General features: G+C 54.2%; 8 protein-coding genes across 8 annotated transcripts in view; 3 read left to right on the forward strand and 5 right to left on the reverse strand.

Moving 5' to 3' along the window:
• Window positions 1-481: 481 nt before the first annotated feature.
• PODANS_1_8450 (uncharacterized protein) lies at window positions 482-1,483 on the forward strand (the record flags this gene model as incomplete). The annotated part of the gene is made up of 2 exons (XM_001913037.1): window positions 482-1,041; window positions 1,255-1,483. 2 exons carry the CDS (start codon window positions 482-484, stop codon window positions 1,481-1,483), a joined length of 789 nt encoding a protein of 262 aa, XP_001913072.1.
• A 139-nt stretch (window positions 1,484-1,622) lies between these two features.
• On the reverse strand, window positions 1,623-2,304 carry PODANS_1_8460 (uncharacterized protein; the record flags this gene model as incomplete). The annotated part of the gene is made up of 2 exons (XM_001913038.1): window positions 1,623-2,058; window positions 2,144-2,304. The coding sequence occupies 2 exons, from the start codon at window positions 2,302-2,304 to the stop codon at window positions 1,623-1,625; spliced, it is 597 nt and encodes a 198-aa protein (XP_001913073.1).
• Window positions 2,305-4,131: 1,827 nt separating this feature from the next.
• On the forward strand, window positions 4,132-5,825 carry PODANS_1_8470 (uncharacterized protein; the record flags this gene model as incomplete). The annotated part of the gene is given in 2 exon segments (XM_024656034.1): window positions 4,132-4,640; window positions 4,640-5,825. Coding segments are annotated over 2 exon segments (1,695 nt in total).
• A 372-nt stretch (window positions 5,826-6,197) lies between these two features.
• PODANS_1_8475 (uncharacterized protein) lies at window positions 6,198-7,214 on the reverse strand (the record flags this gene model as incomplete). Its single annotated transcript, XM_001913040.1, has 2 exons — window positions 6,198-6,679; window positions 6,749-7,214. 2 exons carry the CDS (start codon window positions 7,212-7,214, stop codon window positions 6,198-6,200), a joined length of 948 nt encoding a protein of 315 aa, XP_001913075.1.
• Window positions 7,215-7,724: 510 nt separating this feature from the next.
• PODANS_1_8480 (uncharacterized protein) lies at window positions 7,725-9,275 on the reverse strand (the record flags this gene model as incomplete). Its single annotated transcript, XM_001913041.1, has 1 exon — window positions 7,725-9,275. The coding sequence occupies one exon, from the start codon at window positions 9,273-9,275 to the stop codon at window positions 7,725-7,727; it is 1,551 nt and encodes a 516-aa protein (XP_001913076.1).
• Window positions 9,276-10,631: 1,356 nt separating this feature from the next.
• Window positions 10,632-11,954, reverse strand: PODANS_1_8490 (uncharacterized protein; the record flags this gene model as incomplete). Its single annotated transcript, XM_001913042.1, has 1 exon — window positions 10,632-11,954. One exon carries the CDS (start codon window positions 11,952-11,954, stop codon window positions 10,632-10,634), a length of 1,323 nt encoding a protein of 440 aa, XP_001913077.1.
• A 3,604-nt stretch (window positions 11,955-15,558) lies between these two features.
• PODANS_1_8500 (uncharacterized protein) lies at window positions 15,559-16,708 on the reverse strand (the record flags this gene model as incomplete). Its single annotated transcript, XM_001913043.1, has 3 exons — window positions 15,559-15,900; window positions 15,962-16,518; window positions 16,615-16,708. The coding sequence occupies 3 exons, from the start codon at window positions 16,706-16,708 to the stop codon at window positions 15,559-15,561; spliced, it is 993 nt and encodes a 330-aa protein (XP_001913078.1).
• A 1,091-nt stretch (window positions 16,709-17,799) lies between these two features.
• Window positions 17,800-17,930, forward strand: part of PODANS_1_8510 (uncharacterized protein) — a gene marked incomplete at both ends in the record, with an annotated part of 1,863 nt that continues 1,732 nt past the window's right edge. The window contains one exon of the mRNA XM_001913044.1: window positions 17,800-17,917. Coding sequence (XP_001913079.1) covers window positions 17,800-17,917 — 118 coding nt within the window. The remainder of the gene's footprint in view (window positions 17,918-17,930) is intronic.

Raw genomic sequence — 17,930 nt, forward strand, 5'->3', positions numbered from 1 at the left:
GCATCTGTCAAAAAACAGATCATAGTCCCTACACTTTGCGAACAAAGTGCACCGAGAGATGAAGTCTGAACCAGAAATAGAAAAAAGGGAACAAATATCGCGCGGCAGGAGATGGGTAACACTTTTCACCGGGGAGATTCCCCACCTCGTTTAATCTGGAATCACGGAACGTCCTTTCCAGGAAAACTGGTCTGGGGGGAGGACGACGTTCCGTGATCACCAGGGGCCGGCTCCCTACTGTAGGAACAGGCGGTTGGCGATGCCGGCTCGCTAATCTTCAATTTATCATTCAGCCGCAAGAGGGGAGACAGAATGAGAATGGTCTCATTCCGAGGCATGGATGTGATCTGGGTTGATCGTCCCGGAGGTGAATGATATGGATATATAAACCATTCTCACCTCCATCCATCTTACATTTCCGGATTTCAGGAGAAGTCACTTGATTACCCCCATCCTTGACTCCCTGTATAAGCCACCCAAAATGCACCCCTCCCTCCTCCTCGGCCTCCTGGCCGGCACCGCCCTCGCCGGCACCATCCGCCGCCCCGGCCGTCCCCGTCCCCAAGCCCCCACAGCCGAAACCCTCTGCCCCATCGTCTTCGACGGCCGGCCCGACTCCTCCCTCGAACCCCTCGACTTTGACGACTGGAACACCTCCCCCTTCAACCCCGACTACGTCAAAGGCGCCGGCCTCCCCTGGTCTTCCATCCTCCAGTTCCCCGACATCTCCCCCCCGGCCCGGTTCGACGACCCGACCTACCAGAAGCCCTTCGAGGTCACCATCAACGACTCGTCCATCTTCAACAACCAGCGGGGCTTCCGCCGCGCCGGCCTGCAGTTCCAGGGGGACACCAACCGAGACTCCCCCGGCTCGTCGGGCATCAAGACGATCCACTTCTCCCTCAAGTGGGACGCCCAGCGGCCCCTGAACCTGAGCCACGAGTACCTCAACGTGTGGCACGAGACGGCCGACTACAGCGCGAACCAGTTTAACTTTCAGGCCGGCGCCATACTCGGGCAGAACAGTCTGGCGAGGGACACGTGGAAGGTGCTCAACAGGCAGAACAGGCAGGTCTGGAGCACGCCGATCCTGAGGAACGAGTGGCAGAACTTTGCCATCTCGTTGGACTTTGTCAGAAAGTTTGTTTACCTTATTCCCACACGCCCTATCCCGGTTATCATGACAAGGCAAAAACAAAAAAAACAAAAAAAAAAAAGGTGTGAAATGGTTTAAACTGACATGAAAAATAACAGCACCCTCCGTGTATACTACAGCAGAGGCTCCGAACCCCTCCGCAGCGTGACCAACGCCCTGACCAACAACAACGCCGGCGAGGGCCAATACCAAGTCGGCATCCTCCGCAAGCCCACCGGCACCAGCGACGTCGTCAACTCTGGCTACCACCAGCGCAACCTCAACGAAGGTCTCATCTACGGCAGCGTCTTTGTCGAAGACGGCGAAGGCGGCTGCGTCTCTCTTTAATCCCCACCTCAAAAATGTACATAAACCATTATCAACATTACATAAAACATATGAATTCACACCGTTCATAACTCCCCATCTTTTTTTTAAAGCCAGTTCACCATCTCAATTTCACCCAAGGTAGGTACCTAATCTATCCTCAAGCATCGTCCCCGTCCCCATCCCCGGGAATAAACCCCCTCCCCCCACTAACCCTCCTCCCCTTGACGCTGAAATTCCCCGGGCCTTGGTAGATCTGCCTGGGGTAGCTCTCGCCAACCATGGGCATGTCCTCCCTGCTCAGCAGCGCCCGTCCCTCCATCCTCGTCTCGTTGCTGATGACGCGGTAGAGCAGGAGCTCGGCGTTGAGGGGGGTCTTGACGGTCTTGTTCGGGAAGGTCTCCTGCTCGACGTTGAAGTCGAGGGACCAAAAGACGTCTTGCGGGGTGGGGGGGGAGTCGGTGTTGCGGTTGCACCAGAGTGGGTGGACCTCGCCGATTGTTTCGGTGAGGGAGGTGCCGATTGTGTGGCAGTAGGTTGTTAGGGGGGTGGATTCGAAGGGGGTGTTGGGGGGGAAGGTTATGTTGAAGTTCACGCTGGTGAAAGGTTAGTATTGAAGGTATGGGACGGGGGGAAAGATATGTCGACAGAGTAGGAATGGGAGGAGGAAGATAGACGTACTAGAAGCGGTGGGAGAGGATCACGGCGCCGGCTCGGAAGTTTGTGATTTGGATGTCGGGGATGGGGTCGATGCGGACGGGTTGAGGGGGAGGGCGGCCGTCGTTGTTTTGGGGGGCTCTGCCTGCCAGGAGGGCACCGAGGAGGGCGGTTGGGAGACGCATTGTTGGTGGTCTTGAGTCTCCGTATCGGTGACAGTTGCCTGGCTAAAAGTCTTTGTTGGTTGGAGGGTACAATTCTCTCTTGTGCTGGGGAATAATTTATAGGCGAGAAATGTATAGATTGCTCTATCTGCTCCGCCCGCAAGCCTGACAACAAAAGGTCACGAGAGTTGTCTCCGACAATTCACTGCTTCGTCTGGAGTCCTCCGCCATCTTGGATGCTCCAGATAAAGGGGAGGAAGTTGCTCTGAGCCATTGCTCATCCCGTCAGTTGCCGCCGGTCTAGAGAGAGCAAGAAGAATTGAAGCCTCCTGACGTCACGCAACGCTATCTTTGCTCCTGATCACAGCCGCGGTACCCATTTATTGGAAAGCGTGATACACAATGGTTTTGACTGTAATCTCCGTTATGCTCTTGTTGACAGCGGCTCAGGGGTTCAGATGAGAGCCACGAGAGGGTTTGATATGGGGCTGAGTCTATCGCACGGAGGATATGATGAGGTTGCTCCGGGAGCATCTCTTATCAATATTTTACTTATTTTGGGAGCTTGAGACTATCTACCCGTCTACCTTCAGCTGATGAGGCCCTACACATATGAATATCGAGGTGAATGTCAGAGGGGCAATGAGCGGTGTACCGTCACACACCGAGACCTTCCCGGATCCGAGAATAACCACGTCTCTTCACCTCAGTGAATCCCAAAAAGGAAGTTTTCATTTGTTCAAGTATATAACCACCGCTATTACCGCCAATATTGGCATGACTGTCCAATTGGGTAATAGTTGGGCGGTGAGATAGTGAGGGGGTGTCCGAGAAGGTAAGTGGAATGTCGTGGACCTGATGGAGGGGCTGGAGGGGAGATGGAGGGGAAACTTGGGCAGAAATCTCGATTTGATGCCGTGTTCATGCCTACATGTGCGATGGGAAAGACTGAGTGGTCCAGCGGACGTCTGAGAGCTGCAGTAGCCCAGAGACAGAGAGGGGTGAATGCTGCCCCACCGCCAACTCAGCAGGAGCTTTGCTTCCAGCCCTCAAACCATGCCCGGTGGCCCGGGTACACCAAGTTTTGAAATCGGGTAGAAAACCTGCTTTTTCCCAGCCGTTGGGTTTTTGCATTTTCCTTTTCCTTTTCCTTCTCCAAACCCTTCAAGCCAGGCGGTCTATCAACTGTCTGCTTTGGATTGAAGGAGTAAACCCTTTCCGCGGCATCGTCGCCGAGTGGAAGTCCCCCACCAACGCTGGTCCGATTCGGCCCCGGCCACGGCTCCAATTAGCGGGCAGTGACCAGGGGTGCCGTTTCGTTTCCAGGCTCATTTCGGAAGGGCCGTCACCCAGCCCAGCGTCCACTATTGCCGATTTGACCCCCCCTTGGAAACGACGAGACGATAAGAAGGAGAAAAAAAGATCTGACGACGACGACTTTGCAATTCGCAACACCATCACAACCTCCTTTACGAAGCATCGAGACGCTGTTGCCTTTGGCATTACGTGTTGACCGGTTCAGCCGTTCTTTCGGAGCTACCAAAGGTACGTAAGACGCCCATTGTCATTACCTACCAAATTTCCAAAGGGACCCCACAGCAGCAGAGGGATTGGATTCGCGCCCCCTTTCCACCGCCTGGGGCGTTCCCAGTTGTAGCGGCCCAACTTAGGTACTTATTGTATTTTTCAGCGATTAACTTTTATCGCGTTCTTGCCAGATCTCTCCAATCCCGCACCTCAGCCTGCAGCCTAGCAGCCGTCGTCAAGACACCACGCCTGCTGGTCGCATCTAATCTCTTCGCCTCCTCCCCTCTTCGCCGTGCTTGCAAAGCCACCAACACCGACAGCATGTCCATCCAGGTTCCCATCGACCTGCTCACATCGCGCTTCAGCATGGGGGAGCGCTTCAGCAGCCTGCGCGCCAACACCATTGGCAACCGCTTTGCCAACCTCAAGCCCCTCTCCGAGTTCCTCGACATCAAGCGTGTGAACAAGCCCGAGAACTTTGTCGAGATGCAATCGCGTGTCAACTACAACCTCGGCCACTTCTCGAGCAACTATGCCATCGTCTTCCTGATGCTCTGCGTCTACGGCCTCCTCACCAAGCCCTTGGTCTTGTTCGACATCATCTTTGTCACCGTGGGCATGTTCATCATTGGCAAGCTCGACGGTCAAGATCTCGAGTTTGGTACCCAGCGCTTCTCGACAATGCAACTTTATACCGGCCTTTGGGTCATTGCGATCCCAATCGCCCTGATTTCCGGCGTCTTCGGCCTCATGATGTGGTTGATTGGCGCCAGTGGTGTGGTCATTCTTGGCCACGCCGCACTTTTGGACAAGCCTATCGATGAGGCTTTTTCCGGGGAGGTGGTCTAGGTGGTCGGCCACGAGCTCCCAAATTTTCGCCCCATGGGGGAAGACCATCCAGGCGCGAGCGGAGGAAATATGAGGCGCGCCAGGGGGACGACAGCTGGTGGGGTGATGACCGGCGTGTCGAAGAAGTGGATGAATCTGATTCTGGTGTCGGGCTGGCCTCGAGCGCATTGGTCAGACGGGGTGGAAGCTTTGGTTCGGGCATGAATATCGTTGCTCGGGAGGACGGAGAGGAGACGACGGACGACTCGGAAGACGGGACGGATGATGACTATGACGATGACATGCCCATGCTCAGCCCGCGGGAGGAGGCTCTCGCCGAGGCTGCCATGGCACGTGTAGCGCGTGCCCATTCGAGAGGCAAGACGAATGTGAAGTTGGGCAAGGAGGAGTTGGCTGCCTATCAGAAGAAGCTGGCGATCATCGAGTACCAAAGGACGAGGCCACCACGGAGAGAGCGTGTTGCTGTTCCCATCACTGCACTTGGACCTGCTGCCCGCAGCGCCAATCGACTGCCATCTGACGGCAGCACACCCCCTTCGGCCTCTTCGCCCGATCCAAACTCGGAAAGAGAACCAGCACAGCCACCAATGGGCTACTTTCCTCCTTCCTCTTCGCGCTCGTTTCCTCGTTCAGGCTCTAGTGCATCCAGGACACCTAGCCAGACCAGGGTTGACAGAGACCGGGACTTGTCGCCGTTCACGTATTCGTACATTCGCAAGGGCGATTCCGAGATTCGACCAAGCTCTCGGCAGCCCTCTGATTCTTCCGACCATCCAAGGGTCCCTCAACGCCGCAGCGAGTCTCAGGATCCTTTCCAGTACATGACGGACAAGCAGCCATCGCCTCTTTCAGGAGCCTCAGCCTCGTCGCGGACACTTCATCTTGATCCTTTGTCGGGAGCACCCTATTATGGATCTTCAACGGTTGTTCGCCGACGGACCGGCGGTCACGAAGACAGCGCCAGCGGCAGCGAGGACGCCTTTGACCCTGCGCCTCCTGGGCGGGTCAACAGCTCCGGCACCACCCGTCCTGACTCGAGGGGCGATGACAAGTTGTCTCCTTCGGCCAAGAAGTCATCTTCTTCCAGTTCGGCTGTGCCTTCTCGCAAGAAGTCGGTTGCTACACGGACCAGCATCTTGGGTACTGCTAGAAGGAAAGCGAAATGATAAAGCCGAATGTGTCTCTGTTTTCTGTTTTTTTTTCTCTCTTTTCATTCTCCTCTCTGGGCAAAGTTTTGTGTGCGTGCGTGCGCGGCGGTCGGAGTCTATTTATCATCCTGGAGCAAACAGCGCGGATTTTGGGAAAAGAGGATCGGCTGGGATAACTATAGACTTGTGGGAATTTGAAATCAAATGAGTTTGTGTGAAGTTTTCTTGTTTGCAATATGTGCCCTTGCCATGTTTGATTGTCCTGACTTACAAATTCCACCGAGGTATACTTGACCATTAACGCCCGTTGTTTAATAATATCCATCATGATACCTTTTCCCACGTACCATCATCATCATCGTCATCATTATCGATTGTCGTTTGTGTCAGTTAATCAGAAAAGAACTTTGTCACCCCCTTGACCATCCCATCCCCCCATCCACCACCACCCCCCAAGTCCCTAGTAAAACTCTCGGTCGTCTTCTCCCACGAACTCCCGTCGTAACCCCTCGTCGATCGTTCCACTGTTGATCTGGCCATTTTGACCGCCCCGGCGGCACCCCCAGCCGCCCCGGCGAGTTTGACTGCCTCGCCGACGAGTCCTACGCTGTCTCCTGATGCGGCTTTACCGGCCACCCCGATGAGCCGCTCGATTGCTTTGGGGAGACGGATCCCTACTTTTGCGAGGAGGGCGGTGAGGAACCCGCCGGTGAGGAGGGGCATGATGACTAGCATGAAGACCTTGAGGGGGTGGCGCTTTGCGTGGTTGAGAAGGTCGCGAAGGAGGCGGCGGATTTTTTTGTGGAGTTTGGTTAGGAGGTTGGGGCGGGGGGAGCGTTTATAGTAGGAGGAGGGGGTGCTTGGGCGGCCGCCTGGGGGGGGGGAGGGGAGGTTAGTATGGGATATAAGGAAAGGGGGGGTTTAATGTGTGGGAGACGAACCAAACCCAGCAAAGAAGGAGGATCGGGATGCGTTGCCGCCTGCGAGGTTAAACAACGCGCGTGAGGCGTTGGATTGGGAGAAGAACGAACGGGAATCATCATCCACACTGCCCCTATGACGAGACCTCGACCGGGAACGGTTGCGCTGGGAGCGGGAGGGGGCGGGCTCATGGTCGCCGTAGATGAGGTCGTCGTCGTCTGAGGACGGGGAGGCGAAGAAGGAGGTTATACCCCCCATCACCGACCCGCTTTCCTCCCCCGCATGACGATGATGATGCTTCTTTGAAGAACGGCGCCTGCTCCGGGAGCGCTCCTCGCGATGATACTCCCGGGGAGAAGAGCGGTCCTTGGACCTCGAACGGTGGTGCTTCCTGCTGGAGCGGTGGTGGGATCGGTGGTGCCGTTTGGAGGTTGAGTGGGCTGTTCGACCCGAGATGACGGAGGAGGCGTCGTCTAGGAGGCCCATTTTGACGATAGAGTCTTCTCAAGATGTGGTGGAGGTTCTCGCGAGAAACAGGGGACGCGTTCGTAGGGCTGATCAGCAAGGTCCCTTGAAAATAATGGAGCTATCACCAAGAATAGCAGAGGCACCGCAAAATGCAGGTACGAGTTGCGTCAAACCAGACACTAAACCAATGCACGAAACAAAGATTGACAGCGAAGCAACAACGGATACACATCTAACCCAGAAAAATGGAAACGAAGAGAGGGGAGTGATTTCACCGCTTCGCCTCTCCCCGCGAATTCAACAAATGCCAAAAATCATGAGGCTGGTCAACGAGCTGTGATCCTTGTCGGCATGTTGTTGATTGGATGACAGGTTGCGGAGCCCTGGCTGAAACGACTGTTGGTGCCGCAGGGCTGCAGGTGTAAGTGACCCTAACCCTGGGATATTCTGTGAAGCTATCTACATTGTCTCAATGCTGTCTATTAATATTCCCCGTTCTATCCCATGCGTTTTTGTATCACATCAACTTCAAGCCAAAAGTCTTTCACTTTCCCCCTCAGCCCTCGCCTCTCTCTCCTTCTTCAGCTGCTCATAATCAGGCAGCCAAAGACTCAACACGGTAAACACCAACGCCATAGCCACCATCAACACCCAAATCGAATACCCATGCAGCAACCACTGCGCCTTCACACTCAACGCATACAAACTCGCAAACAGAGCCGGAGAAAACGACCTCATCCCGCTCACCACGGCCTGCGAAATCGACACCAACGTCCCAAGCATCCTCGCAACAGGAGCAACATCATTGACAGCAAGCTGAATAGCCGTAAACGACATACTCACCCCGCTCCCCAAGCAGAAAAACACCGGCGCACACACCCAAAACACCGTCACAAACTCCGGCCTCCCCGTCCTCACCAACATGCTAAACACCGGCCCCAGCGCAAAGAAGAACGGATACGCCTTCGCACAAACCCTCATAACCCCATTCGTCCCAATCCTCGCCTGCAGCCTCGGGAAGATCGCCAGCATCCAAACCGCCTGACTCAACCCAGTAAGCCCCATCAGCCACGAAATCTGCACCGGCGAGAACCCAAACCCCCCCAACTCCACCTTGGTAAACCAAAACACCGGCAAGATGGCCGTGTAAGAGTAAGCCAGCAACATCACCCACCCATTCACCACCAACACGATCCCCACCCCGGGACTCCTCACCAACTGCCCAACCGTCATCCTCTCCACCTCCCTCTTCCCCTCCGTCCCCCTATCCAACGTCTCCTCCACCCAAACCCCTACCACCCCAGCACACCCCAACCCCATCCCCCCAATCACCAAACTAGACAACAAATACGGATACCGTTCCATCAACCCCCCCTCGAAAAACCCCGGCCACGTCCCCGCCGGCTCAGCCAACATCCCCCCCATCAACGGCCCAAGCGAAATCCCCATATTATTCGCAATGCTAAACCACCCAAACGCCTTGGCCTGGTGGTTCCCGCTCCTCTGCCCGCACTGCTCTGCAATCATGGTCCTGATCGTCACCACGTTCCCCGCAAAGACACCCGCCGCGCACCGATAAACAATCATTTCTGTGATTGTTTTGGCAGTGCCAAACAGCATCGTCGCGAGGGAAACCCCTACTATGGAGGCGACAAGGACGGGTTTTCGACCAAAGGAGTCGGAGGCCCGGCCCCAGAAGACCATGACAAACATTTGGGTGAGGGAGAAGAGGGATTCGATCAGGCCCGAGTAGAAGCCTACGTCTGTGTCGGGGAGGGCGCCGTTTTCTTGGGCCATTTTGTTGATGTAGGGGAAGATGGAGAAGAAGGCTATGGGTTCGAGGAGGCGGGCGAGGCAGAGGAGGAGGATTTGGGAGGCTGGGAAGGGGGGTTCGGATTCTTCTTCTGGGGGGTCATTGTTGATGGTTGGGGAGGGACCTGGGGGGAGGGCTGCGTCGCCTCCTGTTGTTGGGAGCGGGAGGAGGAGGGGGGTTTGCTCCGTTGGTGGTTTGAGGGGTGGTGGTGATGGTTGTTGTAGCGATGATGAGGAGGAGTAGGTGGAGGAGAGTAGGCTCCTCATTTTGGCGGTGAGCTTTAGCTGATTGTGAGGGTGGTAAGTGCTCAAGATGTTGTAAACGTAGGCGTGTTAAAGTAATGTAAGATCGAGTCGTGAGAAGAGCCGCACTAGGGGTATAAAACCTCGTCTTTCATAAACGGTTTTGTGTGTGTATATCGTTGCTGGCAAAGTTGCTCGACGTTCAGACGTCTTGTCTCATGTCGCAAAAGGCGTGATGTGTAAAGTTTTCGGTTTCATAAACAGCGCGTTTGCATTATATTACCCCGACCTCGGGCTTTTGGAATCCCTAAAACCAACCGATGAGCAAAAGGAAAAGGATGGGAAAATGGGAAACTGTCGTGAAATGCAGGTTCAACCATTGAAAGAGCGATAGCAAAAACCGCACTGGCCAATCCGGATGTTGTTGGTTCCCTTGCTCACATCGTCGATACGATTGGTCCGAATGGATATAAAAGCGGGTTTTGGTTTTGGCCTTGCCTCGACAAAAACGGACTTCTCACCGTTTGACCGTTCCAACTTCCATCGCAATGGCTGTACCTGCCCGAGTACATACATGACCACCACCTCATGCTTCCTGTATCACCGAAAGCCTCCTCCTCAAGGAGATAACTCGCATTCCATTGTCCAGCCAAGCAAGTCAGGTCCGTTCCTGCGCAAAAGGCCAAACCAGCAGCAGCCTGTGTTTTCCCAATACGGAAGGCAGTACAAGTACCAGAGAAACACAGTTCCAGAAAGGAAGGGTCCAACGTGACCTTGCAAGTTGAACACACACACACACACACACACACACACACACACACACACACACACACACCTGTGTGATGTGAAGTGTTGTTCTGGTTCGTTCCATCTGGCAGTTTTGGTTGGTAATTTCTCCGAGAGGGCTTTGTGTGACGAACGAGCGCCACTTTCCATGCCTCGGGAATATCTCAGGTTTGTACTGCCGTAAGTCAGGTCATTCTGAAACTGGTGGTGGTAGTGGTGGTAGTGGTGGTGGTGATGATGGTGGTGAAGAGTTGAGTTTTGAATCGAGATATGCCTATTTATTAATGACCTCAAAGGTAATCTGTAAACTAGTTCGCAACCAAAAAAAAAAAAAAAAAAAAAAAAAAAAAAAAGGCGAGGGTATAAAGGTATCTCTGTCGTAAACCCTTTGAAACCGTTCGTTAAACCCCCCCAAAAGCACCTATCTAAACGCCGTGCTGTCTGCTATTCTCCGGTCGTGTCTTGACCACCCGTCCGTTTTTGCTTCTCCCTCTTGATGTCGCAGAATATAGGACAGAAATGTAGAACAGAAACCGCTGCTCATGAACCCTATTATTATGAAGCCAGAATCCCTGCCATGCATGCAAACCCAAATCAAGAAGCATACCCCCCCCTTACCTGCACCCCCGAACTCAACCCAGCATACCCAGCATACCCCCCATTCCTCTGACTGGTATACCTCCACAACAGGCTCGCCCCCTTGAGCTTCAACTTCTTCGCCAAACCCCTCAGGTCATCCTCCGCCCCTCTCTTGGCCCCACTCTTCTCTGGCTTCTCCTCCTCAGGAGCGGTGCTCTTATCCATAGCCCACACGAACCTCTTCCTAAACCGCCTCCAGTCATCATTCGTCGGCCGTGGATCGCACCACTCCCCTTCCTCCCCAATCTCCCCGAGGTCCCAGTCGTCTTTCTCCTCGTCGATTGGCAGCGGGTAGTACGACAGCTCGTTATGGTGAGGCCGTCGGGGTTGGTGGTTGATGTTGGCTTCAATGTCGAACTTGAACCGGTAGGCTTGGTGTATCTGTTGGGGTCGGTATTGTGGTTCAGATGATGAGGAGGAAGCAGAGGTTGATGGAGGAGACGAAGACAATGGTGGCAGAGATGGAAGAGGTAATGACTGGGGCGGTGATGGCGAAGGGGCATTGCTGCTCATTGGAGTGGGCAAACGACTTGCTGATGGTGATAAACTTGGCATTGGAGTGCCAGTTCCACTGATCGCACTGCTCGGTGCTGGTGATGGATAACCGCCCATGCCCGTCGCTGCTGCCCCTTGTAGTTGTGCGTGTTGCTGATGGTTTGAAAGGGGCGCCATCCCGGATGGGTGCCCGAAATCAAACTCGAACTGGAACTCCTGATGAACGACAAACACCAATGTTTGTAGCTTGGGGAACTTGGCCAGACTGGTCATCAGCTTGTGCATGTTCGTCTTGGAGACCTTCCAGCTCAACACAGGGTGAAAGATTCCTGGGTAGATGCCGTACGAGGTGCCGAGGGCCAGTCTGTTGATGTTGTCCCGCACAAGAGGAATCTGGCTCATGAAATGCAGCGTCCGGTGTAGCCGTTTGACCAACAGATATGGTTCCAGGAGCAAGATGTCCCGGGAGAGGTCGACGTACTTCGTCGTCGGGCCTAGCGTCAACGGTTTGTAGTGGTGAAGCACAAAGCATCGGCTCTCTCGACAGACAGCTGCCAGCGGCGGAGGAGGCTCCGGGTGCACATTGGCAAACATCAACCCCTTCTGAGCCGGAGTCTTCTGTTTGGAGCTGGGAGCATCCATGACCTCGTACACCCGGGATTCTGGCAACGAGTACTCCCAAATCATATTCCGGATCTCTGCCGGTAATCGCTGAAAACTCCAAAACTCTGTCGGCGTCTGAGCGAACCCTCGCCTGTGGTAGTTCTGATCGCGATGCATCATGTCGGGCCTCGAATCGTAGTGGTCGATGCTAGATTTCTTCCCAACCGTCAGAATTTCGTGCTTCGTACGGCCCTGATATGTCGGGCAGCCTTCGTTTCGGCCAGATCCGGTCTCGCCAAGTAGAAAGGTCCTTTCTCCCGTGTCGTCGAGCCTCTGATGATAATAGCCGGCCCAGCCTCTCGGTCCCGCTGGCCACGTCAAATCAACCTCTCCACACCGACTCTTTGAGCCGCTCTCCAACGACACGTCGACTGGGGAAAAAATAATGGGCTGTGATATGAGAATGCCGGTAATTCACTGGAAATAAGACCGCCCACTATTAATGTCCCTTCCCTTTCCCTCGATCGACTGTTGCTACCGCTTGGTGGCGGGATTCTGCAGAATGTTGGACTTGCAGGTGGCAGGCCGGGCGGGAGGGTTGCTTATGAGAAGCTGAGTTATATGGAGGCTTTGGTGTGCGTGGAATACCTGGGGAGGTTGACCAGTGAGAGGGTGTTGATGGGATATGGGGGAAAGTTCTCAGCTGCAACAGACTATGTGCGGTATCACGTCATCCACTATGGAAGGGAGTCTCTTGAAAGGTCAGAAAGCAAAGGAGGAAGTTGGAAGAGAAATCGAGAAGGGGTACGAAGGCAGGACACCACCAAGTTTTGGGGCTGTTCTGTGGCTTCTCAGCTCCCGTCACTTGACAAAGCGAGCACGAGGGCGAACCGAGCTTGACCAGCCTGGCAATGGCAATACGGAACCCTGGACCAAAGCACCATGCTCGGGAGCACGTCGGGAGTAGCACATGTCGGAAACGAGGTCAGGGGGGTGGATACAAGGTGCACTTCTTCCCCCCTAGTGCTGCCAAAACCCAACCGTAGGTGGACTACCATCTGTGCTTGCTTGGACATGGGAGCCGAAGGAATCCTGGACGGCTTTCAAGATGGGACGAACAGGCCCCAAAACCTTCCACAAGAGGCAAACTCCCGCACGGTACTGCTCGCTGGCCGGCACAGCATGACCATGGCCCATCCGAGGCTACCGACTGTTGGGCAGTGGAGGGCTTGGTCATATTCATGTCATTTCTGCTTCCCACTGTGGCAGCCCGAAGACGAAGTGGCTTGAAGAGGCAGCTGGGAGCAAGCCCCAAGCGTGGTCCCAACAAAAAGTGTCAAAGGGAGCCAGCCGGCCATTGGGAAGTCCCCCGTCAGCTGGGGAAACCCACTGAGCATCAAGAACTGGCCGTCTTGGGAGTTGGGAGCGGGATGGCGAAAAGGCAGCAAGGACCCCCTCCTGGGTCCTTTGGCCGCGTATGTAGGTAGTACTCTCGTGGAATAATAAGCAAAGACGAGACATTAACTACCCAGGTCAGAGTAGTGTGAGGTCAGTGAGGTCAGAGAGACAAGGGAGCGCTGCAGAGCATAGCATGCAGCGTAGTAAACGGATGGTACGTGGCCAGGGAAAAGTAGTGAGCTATTCTTAGCATATAAGGGACCACGTTTTAATCCTGCAGTGATCCAATTCATTAGCTCTTCAGGCTTACCGATCTTGGGGCCCATGGTAACGTGCCGTCGAAGCAGAGTCGCAGTTGAGCGCCGGCTCTGGTGATCGAGCAAGTGGAGGTAGTGTTGTAGTGGGACGCCCAGAAAACTACCCAAGTAGCGGTAGGGAGGCTGGTCCTGGTCCTGGTCCTGGGAGGAGGGGGCACAACCTCTTCGCCAACTTGTCCCGAAGACGCCAGATCGCTTTTGCTGGTCAACGACAGAACCAAGATATCCAACGACCAAGTTGAGCCCCCTCCAAAGTTCCAGAAATATCCCTGTCCCCAGGATTGTGACGGCATGGGGCGCCAACAAGCTGAGAAGCCGCCTGTCATGCGTAACGATCAATAGCGCACAGAAATATTAATCAGATTCCGTACACAAACATTGCAGGCGAGGAGGAGCTGCGGAACGGCAACCAAGCGAGATGGGTAGCGTACATCTGCTACGGAGAAAACATACATGTACGTACCAGCCCATGAACGGTGACGGTGACTCGGGGCGGGATGGACGTGGGGATAGGGGACTCCAGAGTACCACATCGAGCATGGATGGCAAAACGCCCGGGCTGCGAGGTTGCGCACGAAGAGAGTGATGAGGGGGAAATGTGAGACCGAACGGACGGAAGGGCCCTTTTTGAAATCCGTGATGAATCCCTCGAAACTCGAAACCAAACGTCGATTGGGTGATCAAGGTCAGTGGACTGGCCCGACGCAGACGGGACGAAACACCAAGCAAGTTCCTTTTCTGTGACTTTGTTTGGTGGGAGGTGCGTGACATAGATGAAAAGACCTCCGTTTAATCAAGTCCTCGACGTTTCTGTTGGTCGAGGTGGTCACTCGCGCCGCGACGGGCGAGTCCGGCCATCGAATGCGGAAGGCCCTCGGACACTTAAGCCATGAGGGGTGTGTCACTGTCACTCGACATTGTGATCATGGAGAAAATGGAAGCGACTGAATGAAGCGGAAGCGACAAACTCCGGCGAGAAAGATACCCAGGAAGTGGGGGCTGTCGGTGAGGTCCGAGCCAGCCCTGCTCTTCTCGCGAGGTTCCCGAGCAGACAAGAAAAGCGGGGTCGGGATCGGTCTGGTCGGCCAAGGAATTGTTCCGGAACTTTGGACCTGACCTCCTCTGATTGGCTGCAGACCGACTGCCGAATGACTAAGCGGGGCGCTCCACCAGGATTTTGGAATATCAACAGCAAGCAGCGAAAATTTGTTTCGGTTTCCTTTTCTTCTTTTTTTTTCTTCGTGCGGCGCCACGACCATTTCAAAACATTACCCGTGTTGCTCGAGTCCGATTCCTTCGGGGATTTCTATGTGACTCGCAGCGTCAGTCGTGGCACAGATCAATGAATTGCACGCCGATCTCTTCTACCAGTCAGCCCACCGAGGAGAACCCCTCCAGGGCTCGGTGGTGGTGTTGAGGTTGGACATAACTATTTTCTGTGACCTTTTGCGTGTGTGCCAATGTCTTGGTACTCGTGTTCGATTTCCCAACGACTTTGGTTCTTCCATCGTTACCAGGCTCTGGATTGTGATGAGGGAAGCTTGTCGTCAATGCCGTCTTTGCGGCGGCTATTGTCAACGGGTTTTACCAGGCATTGTGTTGGATGCTCAAACCGTTTATCCCGTTCCCAATGCCTTTCCAAGCACAACCAGGAAGACCACCAGCCATGCGTTTTAACCCGTCGATCCTATGATTGTTTATTGCTGTGGTTCCAGGAATGAGGTTGGGCGGTACAAGCCATCCATCTTCGAAGTGGGTGCTGGGTTAATTTATCCATATCTCTTTCACTGCCAACGCGTTATGCACAAGTGAGCTGGATTAGTGTACACCATCGAGCTGCCACCTCCTACATTGGGACGAAAAGAGAATGGTATCATGAATTCCTCATCGGAAAACCAGCTACTAAGACTGTTCGGTTGGCGAGAGACATTCCGACCTTAACACCCCAGCCACGCTCATATATATCATAATCTGGAGTCGATATGATTTCTCTCTCTGTCTCTGGAAATGGAAGTCCTCCAACTCCCCAACCCTCAGTCCGGACTGGGTAGCCTTGATTCGTACGGACTCTATTCATCACCGATCTTCTCGAGTTTGCCCATCTCACGCTTCTCCCCAGCCTCGCCAACTAACCGGACACGGTCCAGTCTCACCTTCTCGCTGTCACCGTCCCCGTCCACCACAAACAACACCAGACTGTTGATGTTCTGAAACTTCACATATCGTAAACTGATGTTGGCTGTGCCATCCGGGTTCCAATCCTTCTCCGAGAGCTCGATGACCTGCGTGGCACTCATGTCCTCGGCCTCGTCAAACCCGAGGTTATGCGACTTGTTGGTAAACAGCTTGATGGTTTTGGGTCGCATGGGAGCTTCGTCATCGTCATCATCAGAGGGAGGCAATGAGGTGATCTGGAGATGGTCAGGTCAGTAGGATGCTCCTCTGTGCTGCGTTGGTTCCAGGGGAACGCACCTGAAGAGTGTGTAGCTTAATCATGGCCTGGAAAGGCAAAAAGAGCATCAGCTGCTCATCCGTGTCACTTTCCACCCAGTCCTTTGTGGCACTCTTTTGCCCTGACAGCGCACTTGGCCTGGACTTGTCAAGCAGGGTGCGCACACCCTCTGGGCCAGACTCAACGTTCAGAAGCTCGCAACGGTTGATCTCGATCTGATCTGTGATATCAGTGTAGCCGCGAGGCAGCTCCGCACCTCTCCAGGTCGCACCGCTACTGCTTGACCCTCCGGCGGCTCCTCCAGGGTTCTCGATAGCCTCTTGAAAATGCCCGCGGATGGTCTCAAGCATGCCCGAGAGCTTCTGCACATCTGCCCCTTTCACCCGGGAGGTAATCTGGCCATTTCGGAAATAGATAAAGGTTGGCAGAGAGGTGACGTTGTAGGCCTGGGCAATGTCCTTTTGGGTGTCGGTGTTGACCTTGATGAAGGCCAAGACGTTTTCGTGAGAGAGCTCCTCGGACGCCTTCTCGAAGATGGGCTTGATCGCCTTGCAAGGGCCACACCAGTCGGCATAGACTACAGAAACAAACGCCAGCTTCTTAGCAAGAGTTCGGGGTGCTAGATAGCATGAGGGTGGCCCATGTTGGGGCAGCGACGCGACAGAACACTTACAGTCTGCGACAACCAAGGCATTGGTTTGCAAGATGGTTTGGAACTGCGCTGAGGAGGTAACCTCTATCGGCTTGGAGTCGTGTGTTGACGACATGGCGGGCGACGAAAATTATTTCCCCGGCGCTTTCGCGAAGGTTTTCGATAGGGTGCGGCGAGATGGTGTCGGGCGAGTACCTATGTAATAAGTGTTGTCGATAGTTGATGGTCGATGGAAGAGTGCCCGGCGATGACAACAGAGCTCTGCCCCACGAAGAGACCCCTGCAAGGAACCAGCTGGTGGGGCCTAACCCTGAAGTGTCTTAGCGCGGGGTTCAGCTCTTGGCAGCTCTCTCGGAAACGCAGAGACCATCCGATGATGTTGAACAGAGAATTCTCTTTCTTGAACATTCCACATGTCTCATTCAGCTGAGCAATACACAAAAGCTTCCTAGACAACGCTACATAATACAGGAAAAACAGGTGTCGACATTGGTGTCTATCAGTCTGTGTGGCATCACGGGTAGCTAACCGTCGAACCAGGCTTGTCAACGGCTAACTGTTCAACGACGACAACAACTACATTGTCACCGGTGTGGATTTATGTCAATAAAGGCGTCGAATTTCAGCAAACAGTCTTCACCGTATCAATAGAAATATCTACATAATAGGACTCATCTCGCCTCTCTTTTTGGCAAAGTGCAGTTCGAATGAGACATGCGTCACAAGGGTTCGTTCCGGTTCCAAGCAGGGAAACCCATGGGTCACACAAACTACGTCATAAGACCACGCTCATGAGCACCTCCTCAAGATGCCCGACCCAGCACCCCGACAAGGTCTATGAAGGGGCAGATGATCCGCGAGATTCCATTATTAGTAGTAGTTTTCTCTTCCCGTTGCCATCTGGTCTTTTCATCTCAACACCAGACAATCTTCCCTCACACAAAACCTTGTGTGCTTCGGGTTCTTGACTAGGCGATTTAAGCAACAGTCTACGGCTCTAGTGCCGTTGCTGTGTCCTGCCATCGTTTCTAGGGACTGATCAGTATCAACATAACATTCCCCCTTCCAATCAACTCACCCTCGGAATCGACGTTACCTGGTAAACCGAATCCCATCTCCACCAGCCTCAGGTCTCTCTATCTAACACGATCTCCAGTCTCAATATCCATTACTATCTATCACCGCCACAACATCCACTCGCCCATCATGGCCCTCTACGAACGCGACAAATCCCGCCACAAGAAGTACCTCTACCTCGACCCCCCTCGCCCCGGCCTCCACGAGCGCCGCCGCAAAGTAACCACCATTGTCCCGGCCCGGGTACCCACCCCTCCCCC

This window comes from Podospora anserina, chromosome 1, assembly GCF_000226545.1.
Source record: "Podospora anserina S mat+ genomic DNA chromosome 1, supercontig 1".
In the NCBI taxonomy this organism is placed as follows: Eukaryota; Fungi; Ascomycota; class Sordariomycetes; order Sordariales; family Podosporaceae; genus Podospora; species Podospora anserina.